Source organism: Saccostrea cucullata, unplaced genomic scaffold, assembly GCF_032062105.1.
Source record: "Saccostrea cucullata isolate Sc308-1 unplaced genomic scaffold, CSIRO_AGI_Scuc_v1 ctg12167, whole genome shotgun sequence".
NCBI classification, from domain to species: Eukaryota; Metazoa; Mollusca; class Bivalvia; order Ostreida; family Ostreidae; genus Saccostrea; species Saccostrea cuccullata.
The window spans coordinates 1-18,362 of NW_026922411.1; the positions used below are offsets into that span (position 1 = coordinate 1).

The 18,362-nt window shown below is 33.8% G+C and overlaps 2 protein-coding genes across 2 annotated transcripts; both read right to left on the reverse strand.

Moving 5' to 3' along the window:
- Positions 1 to 686: 686 nt before the first annotated feature.
- LOC134261748 (protein FAM47A-like) lies at positions 687 to 2,475 on the reverse strand. Its single transcript, XM_062744151.1, has 3 exons — positions 2,354 to 2,475; positions 1,459 to 1,615; positions 687 to 950 (listed from the first exon to the last, which is right to left on the reverse strand). Exons 1-3 carry the CDS (start codon positions 2,422 to 2,424, stop codon positions 687 to 689), a joined length of 492 nt encoding a protein of 163 aa, XP_062600135.1. The 5' UTR covers positions 2,425 to 2,475.
- Positions 2,476 to 5,364: 2,889 nt separating this feature from the next.
- LOC134261749 (uncharacterized) lies at positions 5,365 to 18,061 on the reverse strand. Its single transcript, XM_062744152.1, has 8 exons — positions 17,903 to 18,061; positions 17,022 to 17,206; positions 14,877 to 15,091; positions 14,682 to 14,737; positions 11,567 to 11,683; positions 7,837 to 7,882; positions 6,689 to 7,263; positions 5,365 to 6,218 (listed from the first exon to the last, which is right to left on the reverse strand). The coding sequence occupies exons 2-8, from the start codon at positions 17,202 to 17,204 to the stop codon at positions 5,938 to 5,940; spliced, it is 1,473 nt and encodes a 490-aa protein (XP_062600136.1). The 5' UTR covers positions 17,205 to 17,206; positions 17,903 to 18,061; the 3' UTR covers positions 5,365 to 5,937.
- Positions 18,062 to 18,362: the final 301 nt, after the last annotated feature.

Below are 18,362 nucleotides of genomic sequence, written 5' to 3' on the forward strand. Positions count from 1 at the left end.
GACTATATCAACTTTTACACATTTAATTCTATATTTCATTGTTTTAATAATTTATTTTTTCACTCATATTTTTAATATATGTGAGAACAAAAAAAAGAAAAAGCTTCACGTATGATTCGAACTCTCTCCATAGCAGGGTTTAGCACAAGACAGACCGTGTTAACCACTACGCCACGAAGTATTTGTGTTATCGATGTCTGTCAGTGTGATTTAAATGAACAGGTTTGTTGAAGCGAAAATTTTTTCAGAAAAGTTCGATTTCATATAGAATGGGTTCAGATTCCAGTTTTTGGACAAATGAAATAGATTTCACATTTACATTTCTATCATTTAAGCGTTAACGAAAAATGGAGACTTGACCCTGTGTTCAAAATTCATTTTTTTATGGCTCTAGTAAACCCATTTTCCACTAAATACAGATAACTGTCAACTTTGAAAAAAAGATTGTCAAATGATAAGTCATTCAGTAAAATAAAACAATAAAATGCTTTGAAGATGACATTACTGGGAACATGATTTTAGAAAAATATAACTTTTTCATGAATTTTGAAAATTCAGAAACATATTGTCTCAGAGCTGGGGATTGTCCATGCCTTATATGCCCTCTTTCTTAGCTTGATAATAAATGAATATGTTGATCTCAGCATGGTTTTTGTTTATAGCTAAACAATCTGCTGAAATAAACTTTAATACTGGTACATGTAGAAGATAATCAGTCTTTCATTTACCTCTGGAGGGACACTCTCCTCCAAATGAGGGTAGAGAGCCAAGGGGTGCAGTACAAGACTATACTCTATTTCATCTATGTGGTCTCTTCTGCTTTGCTGAAGGGGTGTTGACCGAGAATAACATATTTGATGTTTGCTGAAGCGATTCTTCACAGCAGGCTGCTTAACTGGACTAATATTTTCACTACTGCCTTTTAGATTAGGGCCTGGTCCTTTATGACCCTGAAAATGATATATGAAATAAGCATGCAGAAATTGTGGCATAAAATATGTGTTTTCAAAGTAAACAACATTCATTCTTTTTAAAGGAAGACACTTTAAACTCTATTTCCGAACAAGATTAATGATTCATTTTTGAAACCCCATCTCATTTATCAGGTAAAAATATAAAATAATGATAAAATTAAACATTGTTAGAATTAGATGGGATCAAGAAAAAACTTCAAGATAACCAATTATTCAATATAAAAAGTCTAAATACTTAAAGAAAAAGGGGGTTGGGACTTCCAACACTAGTATTGCTATGAAAAAATACATTAACAAAGTTTAGGTGGAATTTTGTCACTGAATACTCATATACGTAAGACAAGCAACATCCAAGATGTTTGTGAAAGACTCTATCCGCAGGTTGAACCAATAGATCCACAAATTATCATCCACTGGGAAATGTGTGCAACACTATCTGTTTTTATTATTATTATTATTAGATACGATATTAATTATCACAAACTTTTATTAATATATCTCCTTTGACCGGTGGTGGGAGGCCATCTCTAAAGTCATCTAAACCATCCTTTAAGAAAAGCCAGTCCTTTCCCAGTAGTGCCTTGGATGTGTCTTCTGGTTTAAGTGATTTGATATACTTTGTATGTAATCTCTCTTTGTACCTGCATAATAAAATTTAGCAACTGTTAACTATTTCATTTCAGATTCATAAAATATACAAAGATGCAAGTGATAACTAAAAAATGTTGTGCATAATTATGATGATGTTATGAAAACAAAGACTTTCTGTATATTCTGAAAATATAATTTTATTGAAATAATTCAATTCGCCCTGAATCCATTGTACTCCACCTAGTGACGTGGAGTATATGAAGCAAATCAGGGACAGGGAACCAGGCTGATAATGCAACATACATACAACGTCATATGACATCAGAGTCTTAGACGCGCCTAAGGTCACATGCAGTTTGACATGTCCGATCTAAATGAAAACTGGATAAGGATCTAGGGCCCGTTTTACAAAAGAACTTACGACTAAGACCAAAAACTTTAGATGATTGTAAAATTTTGCAAAATTAATCATTCTCTTTGAAATTGTTTTGTAAAAACATCTTACCACATTCTTTTAAAAAAGTTAAAAATAATTTTCGATATAAAGTTAATTAAAAAGTCATATGAAGAATTAAATGGTCTTAAGTCATAAGTCCTTTTGTAAAACGGGCCCCTGCACTCGCCCTAACGGTCGCACCGTCAACATAGTAGTCATATGGCTACATTAACTTAACAAGACTAAAGTCATAATTTTGATCCATTCAAATGTCTATTTAAAGTATATTATTCACACAAACATCCCCCCACCTAAATTGCAAATATTGGTAAAGTATAATACAAAATATTACCAAGGTTTTTCTCTTATCTTTGTCCCAGATGCAGTATTAACCAGAGCCAAATCGTACTTAAGTTCAGCCATTACGTTCGATAGTCGGCCATTTGTTTACACCGAAGATGTCAAAAACGGAAGTGAATACGCAAATAGGAACATGCATCTTCTTATTCTACTATGAGTAAAAGCGTCCATTGTTCTCTTTATATGTATGCATTTAAAAAGCAATTCTTTTTGCAAATTTACTCTTCCTTTTGAATATATAAATAAAGCAAGGGTTTTGCAATATCATAAAAATAGTTCCTTGCGCATCCGTTGTCAAGGTGGTTAATTTTAAGTGGCGGGAATTTTGAATCTCATTTGTAAAACTTTTTTTTTAATATATTGTGGCAAAAGGTACTCTCCCTACGGGAAGCATGATTTGACCAAACTTCAGTTTACACTACACGTGGATGCTTACATACAAAATTGACTGATCATGACTTTGCTGTTCTTGAGAAGCTTTTTTTCTAATAAATCCCCATATATAACCTTTTGATTTCCCCCAGTGACTCCATCTTCCAATCTTTGAGGGTCATGATAAATAAAATTGATTCTTAACTTTTTCGAGAAGTTTTTACATGTATCCTCTTTTCTAACCCAGTCATTCTTGAAAATATACAGTATTAATTACCAATATTTTCACTTTTTCTTAATTATCTCCCTTTGGAATAGGGTACTGCTTAATCTTCAAGGATAGGTGAAGGTAAAAAAAAAAAAAAAAAAGGACACATTCCGCTCTTACATATTGAGACTAAATCATGAAGATTATGTCCACATTAAATACACATTAAATTTAATTTTTTTTTAATAAGACATGATCGAGGTTTTCCCCGTTTCATGTAAATACAAGCTAGGTTACTATTTACAGGTTTTTTGGACATTCAGGAATTAATCAAGGAACCAACTATATTCTATGTCATTAATATGGGTATGCATGCAGACAATGGTCAAATTTTGATCAGTCGACCACCTACCATCCCTATCAGTGATTAATAATTGTTGAATATATATTTGAAAAATAAATAAACAGTAAGTATTTAGCTATGCCAAATTGAACAGTTAATTTACAGATTAAAAAAAACAACAAATATTTATTACAATTTTGTATTTTTTTCAAACAGTTGTAATAAAATTGATCCAAACAAATTTTCAACACCATATATCTAATAATTATATTCAAACAGTTCATGTATGTAAAAACATGATTGAAATCACCTACATATGGCACAACTCAATGAATATGGCATCCTCCAAATACCAGTAATGAAAGTATTATGCTAATTATACAGATCTGATCTGTCAGTCATTGTTTGCTGATCTTTTTTTCATCTTGAACAAACTTTTCTGGGTAAATGAAGCCTTTGGCTCAGGTGAGCTATGAAGAAGGAACTACATGTATATGTTCTAGCTAGCTAACATCAAATGACAAATAAAAAAAACACTATACAGTGGAGCCTCATTTATCCGGATGCTTTGGTTCCTAGTCAATTTGTCCGGATATGTGAAGTGTCCGGATATCTGAATTACCATTTAAACAAGACAAAATAACATTAAAAAATTCCGTTCCAATGAAAAGTCGTCCAGATACTGAAGCATCCGGATATCTGAAGGTCCACTACAGTACATGTATTTTTGTGTTTAATTAAGCATATACACATCACCAAAATACTGCAAGACCTATGGATAATATACACTGTATGGTACGTAACTGGTTACACAATTTATAAATTCGATATTATTTTGCAAAACCACAGACTACATACTCATACAGAACACACAGGCGCTTGTGATACAATGCTATATGGGACATCTTGTATATCACCGGCATGCAATTACAAATTATAACTTATCTCATTAAAATTCTCAAATAAATGATAGAAAAGGAAAATCTGACAATAGCATATTAGGATGTTAATTAACTAATAAATGTTAAGGACATTATTTTTAAAAAAGGTTAAGCTGCAAAAATATAAACTATATACATTTTATAGAAATACATGTATGTTAAATATATTTCTTTTCATTCATAACATATTTATATTACTGGTATGCAACAATTTTACTGAAATGTATAAAGGGTTATTTTCACTCCATGTTATTTTTGATCAGTCACATTTGCAATAATATTGATTTCATACATTTTAAAATTGCTTATTGACAATCAGTTGAGTTAAAAAGAGATACTGAAAACATTGTATGATTTCATTTCTATTGATTTCCATAGCCACTGGCATTATGAAGGTGTAAATAAATTTAGGGCAAAAACTTCCCTGTATAAACACTGCATGTATAAACACATGAAATTACCATCTCACATGAAAACTATTCATATTTATAAGCTCTTTTACCAAAGATGCATTTTAACTGAAACATCACCATACTATGTAACAACATACTTTCTCAAGAATATATTACAGATTCAAGTTAATTAAACTTGAAATCATTGAATTCCTGGTCACAATTTAAATTAGACTGTGGACTATGTCTCAATTTAAACATAGCCACAGTCTAATGTATCCTGTGATATACTTTAATTAACTAACTTATAGTTTTAAAGCATGCCACATCAGATATAAGTACCACAGCATTTAATTACCAGTACTAAATGCTATATACTTATATAGGTATATAGTTGCTATATAAAAATATAGCATTAATATTCAAGGTGTAACAACTTTCTGCGACCACAAATGTACATCTCCTTGACTAAAGAATATTGATTCTGATTCAGAGGAGAGATCACATCTCTGGCAGTCATACCAATCTCATTAAAATCTAATCTTTGATATCACAACTCCAAAAAGACAGTATGGTGCATTACAAGTCAGAAAATTGAATCATTTGGGGGGTAGTAGGGAATCAATGAAATTCTAATACTTTGCAAAATTTGACATTCTTTTTGAAAAAAAAATCAGAGAAATATTATAAATGCTTTCCAAAAGCTGACACTACAACATAGTTCAAATAAATTTTCATGTATTCAATAAAGGAGTACCAAAAAAAAAGTTTAGTGAATTACAAAATTATTCAGAAACTTATTAGATGATTCTTAAATACCACTGAAAACTAAACATATGAAATGGTGCTTTATAGGTAGATTTACAAGATGGAGAAAAAAAATTGCAGACATGCAATGCAACCATTTAGTCATGGAACTTGTTGAAAGAACTGGAAATCAATGAGATACAGGTATTGCAAAATTACCACTCTGGTATTGCACCTCTACTATAATTTTTTCATTTTATAAAATACTAAAGCAGTTTATACAAAGGTGTGACAAATGAAGTTTATCACAGATGGTGCAAAAAATAAAAAAAAACATTACATAACTCTACCTGAAAATTTCATAAGAAATTTGAAAGTATAGATCTCTGATAGGACTTTTCATATTGAAATACAAACATTTTAACCGAATTATCTCTAATTTTTGTACATATGAATTAAAGTTTCTATTACCAAAATGAAGTTTATCATCATATAAAATTCTGAAAATTTTACTTTTTAGTTTCAAAAAGGCACCTTTCTATAATAAAACTTCATTGTACACCTCTGTCTGCATTACTGACAGCTTTGTACAATGTTATTCCAAGCCTCTTGATCATATTTTGTAATAGCATTCTTGAAGGTGTATTTCATTATGCATCCTGTCTTTTTTTTCAACTGCAGTAGGGTCTGGTAAGCTATTTCTACGATAGATTCTCTCTTATTGTCCATATCTACTGTCTGTATATCTATTTCAGGAAGTCCTAGTTCCCTTACAACACTGATGTAAAGTTTCTTTGGTACCAGGTACCTTGAAGCCTGCCAAAGGTCTCTCTCTGTCAACTCTTCTCTGCAATCTGTAATATACAAGATTGATTTTGAAATACTTGCATTAGTTATTTGGATTATTGCATACTTACCATTATAAATGTTATTTAAAATTCTTGATGGATTAAAAGTAAACCTGTTTTTGCATTTTCTAAAGCTTTTTAAAACAATAAATGTAATGTCTATTTTGAATTTATAAATGAGTAAAACAGAAATAAAATTTGGTAACATTTTTAAAGATTAAAATTGGAAAGAAAAAATCTAGATGCAACACTATAATGATTCTGAAAACCATATAAGAAGAAATTTTAGCAAGGATTCAATTTTGGCATTTTTGTTGAGACTGCTAAAATTAAATATCTTAACAATTTATTCTGCATTAGAAGCTATCTTTCTGTGCACCATAAAGTCACTAAAATTAAATACATGTACTGATTTTGAAGGACAAATTAGTAAAATTGCTTCTTGCTAAAAATTCTGTTTAAATGGTAAAGCTTACTTTTAGCCTCCTTAGAGATTACAGTCACATCAGCATTTGATTCCTTCACAGAATATGGAATGGGAGCAAGAACTGTATGCCCAATGTAATCCCTATCCCTCTTTCTCTGTCCATCAAGTGGATATGACCACTGACGTTCATATAGGATCTTTCTGGCAGAGCTTTCTCTGGGAATGCTACCTTCATCTGACTCAGATGCTGGACTCTCCTCTTGGTCTGAATTGTCGACCTGAGGGCCGTCCTGAATGGACAGACTTTCCATTGACTCATGGAATGTCTCCGATTTTAAATCTAAACTGTTCAAACTACAGGATTCTTGAGTCTCCTGAATAGGGAAATTAGACACCTCTTGGCTACGGTCGCAATGGACTGGATTATCGCTTCCATCCACACATAAACTTTCTTGAGACTCCCTCAAGAGTACACACTGGGATATGGTGGAAATAAGAGCATCTGAATCCGTGTCCAGTGAATTCGATGATTCCAGAAGTGGGGATATTTCTTCATCCTTGCAGGGTGGCATTTCAATAACTGTATGGTCACTGCTACTGTTCATCTCCTTTAAACTCTGGCTTCTGAAAATAGTGTTATTTATACAACACAAAAAATCTTAATGAGACAGTTCTATGTGTAACTCATGCTTCCTTTAAATCTTCTAATCAAGAAAAGTAGTGATAGTCATAATACAGTGACCATAATATACTGTATGAATTCCCAACTTTATTATATCCTAATATTTACATTTCCAATGTCTTTGTTCGAGATAAAATTACAAATAGTTAATAAACTTTATTTCTCCATCAATGTACTGGTTCATCAATAGGCGCAGTTAAAAAATATAACGTGCAGGGCAGGAAAAATAGAGACAAGAAGTGGGGCTTGTAGCACGTGGAATGGCGGAATCAATAGCATGTAAATATAAGGAAAAACTGTCAGATTTTTCGATTTCATGACTATGATCAATCGATTGGCTAGCGTGATAATTTTATGCAAATTATCATGCAAGACAATCAATTGATCACATCATGAAATCGAAAAATTAGACAGTTATTCCTTAAATCAATCTCTTATTTGGCAATAAGAGGGCTGATTGAAAAATACCTATTTATTTGATATATTAAATGTTTGAAATTCCACTTTATACTTACGGACTGTTCTGTAAATCTTCTCTTTCTTTATTGTCCCTAGGTCTAACTGAAAAAAAGGATACAATTAGCCACTTCTGTAATTTGTACAAAAAAATTGTACCAATTTGTACCATAATAAATCCCAACATATGGCATACCTAAAGAAAGAGTGTGCTAAAATTTCAATCATTTATGATGAGGGGTTGCTGCAACCAAAAATGTGGTACAGAAAGAAGCATGGATAAACAAGTAGTTGATTTCAGATTTAAAAAAAATATATATCCCACCATATAGCATGTACAAACAAAGAGTTTGCTAAAATTTCAAGCATCTGCAACATATAGTTGCAGGGAAAACTGCATGTATTGGATATTTGGAACACATAGATGCACCGAGATAAACAGGGAGTAGAAATCATATTTGAAGAGGGCTACATTAATGCAGCTAGCCTTAACAGTGTACTAAATTTTAATCACTTGTGATGAGTACTTGCTAAAAACATAGGTAATCAGAGATTACAGAGCTCACCTCAACGAATGTTGTCTTTAAGTAAGGCAAAGTCGCACAATTAACCAACAAAAAGTATACATTCCAAAAATGAAAATATTTTTAAAAGCAATTTTGATCTGATACTTTGAAATAGACCTACATAAAAAATTTAAACTACTTCTTCTTCATGAAAATGTAATGAAAATCCAGCATCTGAAGCAAATTTGAGAGTTTTCATCTCTTGATGCAGCATTTGTGCAAGTTTGGTTTATACAATGTTATATAAGCCTTATAGTTTTTGGTAATAGACCTGCAACCATAACTTTTACCTTGTCTATTATCTGAAAAATGTATGTCCAATTCAGCATCTGAAGCAAGTCCATTAGTGTGCATCCTTAGATGTATCATCCATGCAAGTTTGCTCATTATAGGGCTCATAGTTTATTGGAAATGAAACATGCATCAAAACTAACATTTTCACTCATCCACAAAAAATAGGTCAGATTCAGCATCCGAAGCAAGCCTGGAAGTATGCATCCTTAGATGTATCATCTATGCAAGACTGGTCATTAAAGAACTCATAGTTCCTTGGAAATGAAACCTGCACCAAAAACTTTTAACTATTCACTCAACCGGAAAATGTAGGTCAGATTCAGCATCCGAAGCAAGCCTGGTAGTGTGCATCCTTAGACCTGCAACCATAACTTTTACCTTGTCTATTATCTGAAAAATGTATGTCCAATTCAGCATCTGAAGCAAGTCCATTAGTGTGCATCCTTAGATGTATCATCCATGCAAGTTTGCTCATTATAGGGCTCATAGTTTATTGGAAATGAAACATGCATCAAAACTAACATTTTCACTCATCCACAAAAAATAGGTCAGATTCAGCATCCGAAGCAAGCCTGGAAGTATGCATCCTTAGATGTATCTTCTATGCAAGACTGGTCATTAAAGAACTCATAGTTCCTTGGAAATGAAACCTGCACCAAAAACTTTTAACTATTCACTCAACCGGAAAATGTAGGTCAGATTCAGCATCCGAAGCAAGCCTGGTAGTGTGCATCCTTAGATGTATCATCCATACAAGTTTGGTCAACATAGGGCTTAAAGTTACTTGCAAATGAAACCTGCACCAAAAACATTAACCTGTTCGCTCAACTGGAAAATGTAGGTCAGATTCAGCATCCGAAGCAAGCCTGGTAGTATGCATCCTTAGATGTATCATCCATGCAAGTTTGGTCAACATAGGGCTTATAGTGACTTGGAAATGAAACCTGCACCAAAAACTTTAACCTGTCCACTCAACTGGAAAATGTAGGTCAGATTCAGCATCCGAAGCAAGCCCGGTAGTATGCATCCTTAGATGTATCATCCATGCAAGTTTGGTCAACATAGGGCTTATAGTTACTTGGAAATGAAACCTGCACCAAAAACTTTAACCTGTTCATTCAACCGGAAAATGTAGGTCAGATTCAGCATCCGAAGCAAGCCCAGTAGTATGCATCCTTAGATGTATCATCCATGCAAGTTTGGTCAACATAGGGCTTATAGTTACTTGGAAATGAAACCTACACCAAAAACTTTAACCTGTTCACTCAACTGGAAAATGTAGGTCAGATTCAGCATCCGAAGCAAGCCCGGTAGTATACATCCTTAGATGTATCATCCATGCAAGTTTGGTCAACATAGGGCTTATAGTTACTTGGAAATGAAACCTGCACCAAAAACTTTAACCTGTTCACTCAACCGGAAAATGTAGGTCAGATTCAGCATCCGAAGCAAGCCCGGTAGTATGCATCCTTAGATGTATCATCCATGCAAGTTTGGTCAACATAGGGCTTATAGTTACTTGGAAATGAAACCTACACCAAAAACTTTAACCTGTTCTCTCAACCGGAAAATGTAGGTCAGATTCAGCATCCGAAGCAAGCCCGGTAGTATGCATCCTTAGATGTATCATCCATGCAAGTTTGGTCAACATAGGGCTTATAGTTACTTGGAAATGAAACCTACACCAAAAACTTTAACCTGTTCACTCAACCGGAAAATGTAGGTCAGATTCAGCATCCGAAGCAAGCCAGGTAGTATACATCCTTAGATGTATCATCCATGCAAGTTTGGTCAACATAGGGCTTATAGTTACTTGGAAATGAAACCTGCACCAAAAACTTTAACCTGTTCACTCAACCGGAAAATGTAGGTCAGATTCAGCATCCGAAGCAAGCCTGGTAGTATGCATCCTTAGATGTATCATCCATGCAAGTTTGGTCAACATAGGGCTTATAGTTACTTGGAAATGAAACCTACACCAAAAACTTTAACCTGTTCACTCAACCGGAAAATATAGGTCAGATTCAGCACCCGAAGCAAGCCCGGTAGTATGCACCCTTAGATGTATCATCCATGCAAGTTTGGTCAACATAGGGCTTATAGTTACTTGGAAATGAAACCCACACCAAAAACTGCACCAAAAATGTTAACCTGCTCCAAAAACATTAACCTGGTCATTCCTTTGCTGAAATTGCAGCATCTGAAACTTTGACTGGTACAATGAAACACACTAGAAACATCTTCCATGCATGTCTAATCAATATAGGACATAGAAGTACTTAAAAAGAAAACTGCTAAAAAAACTTAACCTTAACCCGGGACGCCGACGCCGACGCCGAGGGTATTACATAAGCTCCCCCAACTTCGTTGAGGTGAGCTAAAAAATTGTGAAGAAAATTTGTTAGGGACAGACACATGAACACACAGTGTAAAACAAAATGCCCCCGCTCCGAAGGAGGAAACATTTGTAAGGTTTTTTCCCAATAATTGACCAGTATTAATTTAACACTGTCTGGCCTGACCCCTTTAGTCCCTCTCTCCCCCTCCCCCATAAATATTGAATATTGCAATTGTCAGAGAAGACAAATACTCATTTTTATCTGCAAACGGTTTTTCTGCTAAATGAAACATACGGATAGTATAGTTTTTGAAAGACTGCTTGAGTTTTGATTATTCTGGTCTCATTCTTTAGGTCCCAGTAGAACTGTGACTAGAAATTCAGTCTTCATTCCCTTTTAGGCATACCACAGATGAAATTTTATTTCATTTACATATTCTTTCATGAAGTTTTTTTTAGCATACTCATTACTCATAAAGGTCAGAAAAGGGAATTCCCATAAAATATTTTTTTGTTAAATTAAAAATCATACATAAAATTTCAAATCTTTTTCAAGGATTTTTTCAATGCAATTAATGTACTTTCTTTTACCTTTATCCATGCATATAAAAAGTTTTCCATTGCGCAGATAAATGGTCATAACCGGCACAATTATGGCAATGGTAAGACATATCATACCAGCAATAATGATGAAGCTCAGACTATTGCCTACAAAAGAAAAAATAAAAAAAAATATTCTGTGTTAAGTTTGGTTAAAATTTACCCAGTGGTTCTGGAGAAGATGAAATTGTAACATTGGGACCTCGGTAACAATGACAAGGTCGTTGAAGTGAATAAACATCTGTCCCAGTTATTGTTAGAATGTGATAACAAATTGTAATTTCATCATTCAACACGTGTTTCAAATTACAATTGTATCACATTATTTTTTACTTATGTTATAATGTTAGTACATGTATTTCTGTTGTTGGGCGGTTTTTTAACCCCACCTTTGCAAATTTATTGTCATTTATTCAATTATTTTTGGTTAATCAATGTTTGACATTAATTTCATCATTTGATCAAATATATTTTATGATAAATTGAATAAATGACCTTTCTCACATTAAGTTAGAGATGTTTGTAAAACACTTATGTCCCCTCTCCCAAATAATCGGAATTTTTCTAAGTCCAAGGGGTATTAACTCTGTCAAAAATGGCTCGATCATATCCAAAACAGAATCTGACCTAGATATTCTTACAATAAATCTGTATGCCAATTTCATTTGAATATGTGTAACCTCTATGAAGAAAATGAAAGAAAACTGCAAATAATTGGAATTTTTTCCAAGTCCAAGGGGCATAAGTCTGTCAAAAAAACCTCAGTCATACCTGAAAAAGAACTTGACCTAGATATTCTTATGATAAATTTGTATTCCAAGTTTAATTGCAATATGTGCAACCTCTGCAAAGAAAATGAACAGAAACTGAAAATTCTCTATGTCCAAGGGGCATAATTCTGTCAAAAATGGCTCGATCATACCCAAAACAGAACTCAACAGAGATATTCAATTCATATGATAAATCTGTACACAAAATTTCATTTCAGTTTGTGCAACCACTGCAAAGAAAATTCAGAAACTTCAGAAAAACAGAAACTTCAAATAATAAGAATTTCTCTAGGTCCAAGGGGCATAACTCTGTAAACAAGAGGCCCATGGGCCACATCGCTCACCTATGAAGCTTTGACCATTCTGTTCTTTAGCAGATTTCCCCTTTGTAATACATAATGCATCCCCACCCTACCCCACTGATCATAATTTAGACATTTTGAAATCTAAACTACCCCATGATCCTTCCATGTGCACATAAGTTTCAGCTTTTCTGGCCCAGTGGTTCTTGAGAAGAAGATTTTCAAAGATTTTTCCTATATATTTCTATGTAAAACTTTGATTACCAATTGTGGCCCCGCCCTTTCCCTGGGGGTCATGATTTGAATAATTTAGAATCTACACTACCCCAGGATGCTTCCACATAAGTTTCAGTTTTTCTAACCCAGTGGTTCTTGAGAAGAAGATTTTCAAAGATTTTTCCTATATATTTCTATGTAAAATTTTGATTCCCCATTGTGGCCCCGCCCTTCCCCGGAGGGTCATGATTTGAACAATTTAGAATCTACACTATACCAGGATGCTTCCACATGAGTTTCAGCTTTTCTGACCCAGTGGTTCTTGAGAAGAAGATTTTCAAAGATTTTCCTATATATTTCTATGTAAAACTTTGATTCCCCATTGTGGCCCCGCCCTTTCCCTCGGGGGTCATGCTTTTTACAATTTAGAATCTACACTACCCCCAGAATGCTTCCACATAAGTTTCAGCTTTTCTGGCCCAGTGGTTCTGGAGAAGAAGATTTTCAAAGATTTTTCCTATATATTTCTATGCAAAACTTTGATTCCCCATTGTGGCCCCGCCCTTTCCCCCGGGGGTCATGATTTGAACAGTTTAGAATCTACACTACCCCAGGATGTTTCCACATAAGTTTCAGCTTTTCTGGCCCAGTGGTTCTTGAGAAGAAGATTTTTTAAAGACCCCACCCTATTTTTGTCTTTTCTTGATTATCTCCCCTTGTGAGGGGACTTGGCCCTTTATTTTAACAATTTAAATTCCCCTTTACCCAAGGATGCTTTGTACCAAGTTTGGTCAAAATTGGCCCAGTGGTTCTTGAAAAGAAGTCGAAAATGTGAAAAGTTAACAGACGGACAGACGGACGGACAGATGGACGGACGACGGACAAAATGTGATCAGAAAAGCTCACTTGAGCCTTCGGCTCAGGTGAGCTGAAAATGGCTCAACTGTACCCAAAACAGAACTTGATCTAGGTATTCTATGATAAATCTGTATACCAAATTTCTTTGAGTATGTAACAGCTGCGAAGAAAATGAATGGAAACTTGGTGGATCAACAGACAGACTAACCAACAGACGGCAGCAAAGCAATATGCCCTCTCTTCTTGAAGGGGGGAATAAAAAGTTAACAATGACAGTGATGACAATGACAACAACAAAAGACAAATTCTGATCACAGAAGCTCACTTCAGCCTCCAGCTCAGGTGAACTGCAGAGCTGTAGCTCTCCAAAAAAATATATTGACAGACTGGAGAGCTACAGTGCCACCCATTGAAAAAACTGTATATTTATTGCGCACAAAAAAGTGCGCTGTTTCACGATTTATTTTTCCATGTTTTTCAAATTGTCATCTCAAAATATTACTACTTTTGCTGATTCCACAACAAAACATTCCTTATAACTGCCCTCCTGGCCCTGAAATTGAGATGATAAAAAATTTTCTCTATTCATACTGCCATTTTTGTTTGCAAGATAATTCGGTCTAACGTGCTTTATGCAGATGTCAACAATGAGAGTACTTGATAGAATAGGATTTTTTTTATATTTAGCTTTTTTGCAATAATTATTGATTAGGTAAGAATTTGAAAAAATTAATCCAGAACCAAGCGCAAATTTTTGTGCGCAATAAATATACCGTTTTTTCAATGGGTGGTACTGTAGCTCTCCGGTCTGTCAATATATTTTTTCAGAGAGCTACAGTTCTGCAGCTAAGGTGAACTAAAAATATCAATATACAAAAGATCATCCCTGGATGTTTGTATTTATGCAAGAAAGTCATACTGCTCCAAATTTCCTTCAAAGTTCACATTTATTTTACTCACCGTTTTCATCACCCTTACTTTCAGCACTTCCTCTCCCTCCAGAATAAGACTTAGGACTAAGTCAAATAGAAACAAGAAAACCCAAATTAAATATATATCTATAAATTACTGGTACATACAGGTATAAGAATTAAATACAAAGAATAATAAACACTAAGAAAGAGCAGTTGCATAAACTGACATTAAATAACATACTTTTCTATATTATCTGCAGGGGGCAAGACTCCATCACACACTGTATCCTTCAGATGTGTACATGGGACAGTCTCGTATTGACCATGAAGTGTACAGTTCCTACAAACTGTACATTCATAGGATCGACCTTTACTGAAAGTGCCGGGTCTACATTTCTGACAAGGTCTGCATTCCGTGGGTCCAGTCTCGGGATTCCAGTTTATCAAGTTCCATTTCTACAATTTAAAAACAAGAGGCCCATGGGCTACAGTGCGCACAAAACTGCCTGATTACTGATTAGTATACCACTAAATCATTGCTTTGTGCATTATGTCAAATGCAATGTTTTCACACGTTTGAAAAATCTGTATGCAGGTAAATAAATATTGTAATTTCTGCTTATATAAATTTCATGTTTTGTTTCCATTTATATAAAATTTATAATTGAAAATTACATTTTTCTATCTTAAATATGAAGACAACATTTTCATGTTCATAGTTCTGAATTAAGGGGGCCGACTCTAGTTTTCATTGCACAATATTTCGCGCATCCTAGTAAAATGACGTGTATTTGCTGTTTCAAAGCAATTTTTCCACTTGATTAATAAAATTAAACAAAATTGAGAAATTTCAGGTTTAAAAATGTAATTACAATTTTATATAACTGAATTTTTAACCGATTTTGCAACTGATAGGTAGGTTAATTGACGTCGTTATAGCAGTGTATAGTGCGATTTTAACGTTATGATAACTGAAGCTCTTTAAGAAAGGGGTAATAAAAATGTTATTAAATAAAAAGTAATAAACATACGCTCTTGAAATTTACTACATAGGAATTTGATAATCTCTTCATCATATTTTATCATATTTTGGTATAAATCCTATGTTTGCGTCATATTTTGTAGCACTCTATAATAACAGGAAAATTCGTTAATTTTTGGCGTTTTGAGATGCCCCCTCTGGTAACAAGATGGTAGAATTTTGTGTTCCATACACATAATGAACAAGATAATATTACTCATCATATATTATAGTTTGAACAAAAATGCTAATGTACTATTTGCATACATGTTAATCTATTGTGATGAAAAATAGGGAGATTCAGACCTCAAAAGCGGTAGCATTGCGCGTGTGTTGTTTAACGCTTGGATTATCGATATCTTTCATGTAATATACATTAAATGAAATCAGGTACCTACACTAATTAATCTTAAATATCAACAGCAAAGAAGAAGACAGAAACACCTTAACTTTGACATAAATTGTAAAAATACAAATATTTTTCATGCTCATCATTTTGCTTGGATTGGCTAGCTGCTTTACTTAACCTTTTGAAGAGTGATCTTTGCTGATATAGCCTAGAAGCAATAATTCTGAATGTTCAACAAATGATGACATGGTTTAATCTAGATCTAAAACAAGTTCCTATCTTTCGTTATATAAATAATATTTCCCGCAATGATCGAAAACGAAAGTAGAGACGTGCCACATGGCTTGGTCAATCGAGTGATTTCTATTGACTTTATTGATAAAGTTGTGAGCTTCTGTGCTTTTAAAGACGATGTCAAATGTTTTCATCTAAGTCTTTTAAAAAATCTGTATGATCTCCTTTTTCATGGCAGGGATGTTGATTAATTTATCATAACCAATGTAATCACTGGTCTTGTGTTGTTGTCGTTGTCAAATCCGTGCTTGAAATCTATGTACAAAAAAAGCGTTTGTATGATTCCGAGTCAAATCACGCGATATCTAGCGAGATTTTATGAGAGTGGCTTCAAAAATGGATACCCAAGCAAACCAAAAATACTTTAGACGCAGCTTTTGTAGAAAAGCGGTAGATTTCTGAATTAAATCGGTAGGCGGGAGATGGAGTGAAAAAGCGGTAGACTCCCGCCTAAATCGGGAGAGTTAACATGTATGCTATTTGTATAATTTGCTTTAAAATGCTAAAAATTGACACTTTCCTATATAATCCTATAGAAAATGTACCTATATTTTGAGACGGCACCTTAAAAATACCTTGGACGGTAGATTTCACCCAAACTTTGCATGTACACTAAAGTTAATGTAAGTTATAAATGGTATAAAAATGAATAGTTTCGCTATTGTAATTTTCACGCAATAAAACCATAGTCGGCCCCCTTAAAACAGCAAATTAAAAAATACCTCCATAGGAATGACTTCATCCCCTTGAAGGCAATCCTCACACTGAAAACAGGTTAGGGCCTGGGAATGATAATACATGTTGTCTTCAGGGTCACATTTAGGAGTCCTCCCCTCCACCATCGGGAGACTCAAGATACTCATGGTAAAAAGCATTATGTATATCTCTGATTTTGGAGCCCTCATTTCTATTTCAAAAAACAAAACAAAAAAATTTGTGATAAAATGCATGTTAGCAACATGCATGCAGTATTATTTATACACTGGTATATTCACATTTACCCCTACTTTTGAGAGAAAATTTTGGTATTGAATATACAGCCATCTGTTTTATCTGTGAAACTTTCTTGTCATCACTTCTATATTTTTTTTCATATATTGAGGTAGCCAAAAAGGGGGGGGGGGGGTCCAATGCTAGCATCTGATCATTTGTATTCCTCTGGTTTGTCTTTCCATGTTATTTTTCAGAATTTATGATTGTAATCTTAACTGCATGTCTGTATAGGTCAGGAACAAAGAGCAAAACTTTATACCCATGAATTTTTTATTATGGGGGCCCCATAATTCAAAAAGATGCTCTTTAATTGAAATCAAAATAATAATTTTAAAAAATCAACACAAAAATAAACCTGTAAATATATACACATGGTACTGGTAGGCCCTGTATGTTTTTAATTAATCAACATTACATAGTTAAATATTTGTAGTCTTTAACAATTATTTGCAGCAACTTAATATAAATTATGGATAATTATTGTTTTTACAATATTATGTACAAAATGATGTCTTGGAGTTATTTGCGCAGTTACGTCCATATTCATTATTCAGAAGAAACTCAACATATCTGCAATCCTATTAAATAAACTTGTCATGAAACACCATACCTTTTCTCCAGAAGTTTCATATCTCAGGGCAGAGACTAATTTAATTAATAGGAAAGTTGCAACCTTCAAAAAGATGCGATTTTCCTAGTTTTTTGATAAATTATTTGCCTATCGACCACTTTTAACTTCCTTTTTGACAGATACCGGTTAAAACCAGCCCACTTCGGCAAGTATCGATACTTCTCGGGTACGGCCTACACAGAAAATTCATCGGATCTAACGCAACATTATTGTAAAAGTGGCGAAGGCATTTAAAAATGCTATCAGTGTGAGTTACAAGAGAGAGAGAGAGAGAGAGAGAGAGAGAGTTAAATTAAGTCTACGTTTAAAAACGTAGGATATCATTATGATTAACTCAAAGCAATGACACGCTTAATATTTAACATCCTGATAATAATGTACTATTGATTTATAAATATTTTTTAATAATTTGTTTCTAATTGTAACACGTCATTTAATT

Coding starts and splice junctions, on each gene's coding strand:
- LOC134261748 (XM_062744151.1), bottom strand. CDS start 2,424: ATGGCTGAACTTAAGTACGATTTGGCTCTGGTTAATACTGCATCTGGG. Junction 1,616..2,353: donor AAGATAAGAGAAAAACCTTG/GTAATATTTTGT, acceptor TTTATTATGCAG/GTACAAAGAGAGATTACATA. Junction 951..1,458: donor AAGGAGATATATTAATAAAA/GTTTGTGATAAT, acceptor TATCATTTTCAG/GGTCATAAAGGACCAGGCCC.
- LOC134261749 (XM_062744152.1), bottom strand. CDS start 17,204: ATGAGGGCTCCAAAATCAGAGATATACATAATGCTTTTTACCATGAGT. Junction 15,092..17,021: donor ATGAAGTCATTCCTATGGAG/GTATTTTTTAAT, acceptor TTTAAATTGTAG/AAATGGAACTTGATAAACTG. Junction 6,219..6,688: donor AATCTCTAAGGAGGCTAAAA/GTAAGCTTTACC, acceptor TGTATATTACAG/ATTGCAGAGAAGAGTTGACA.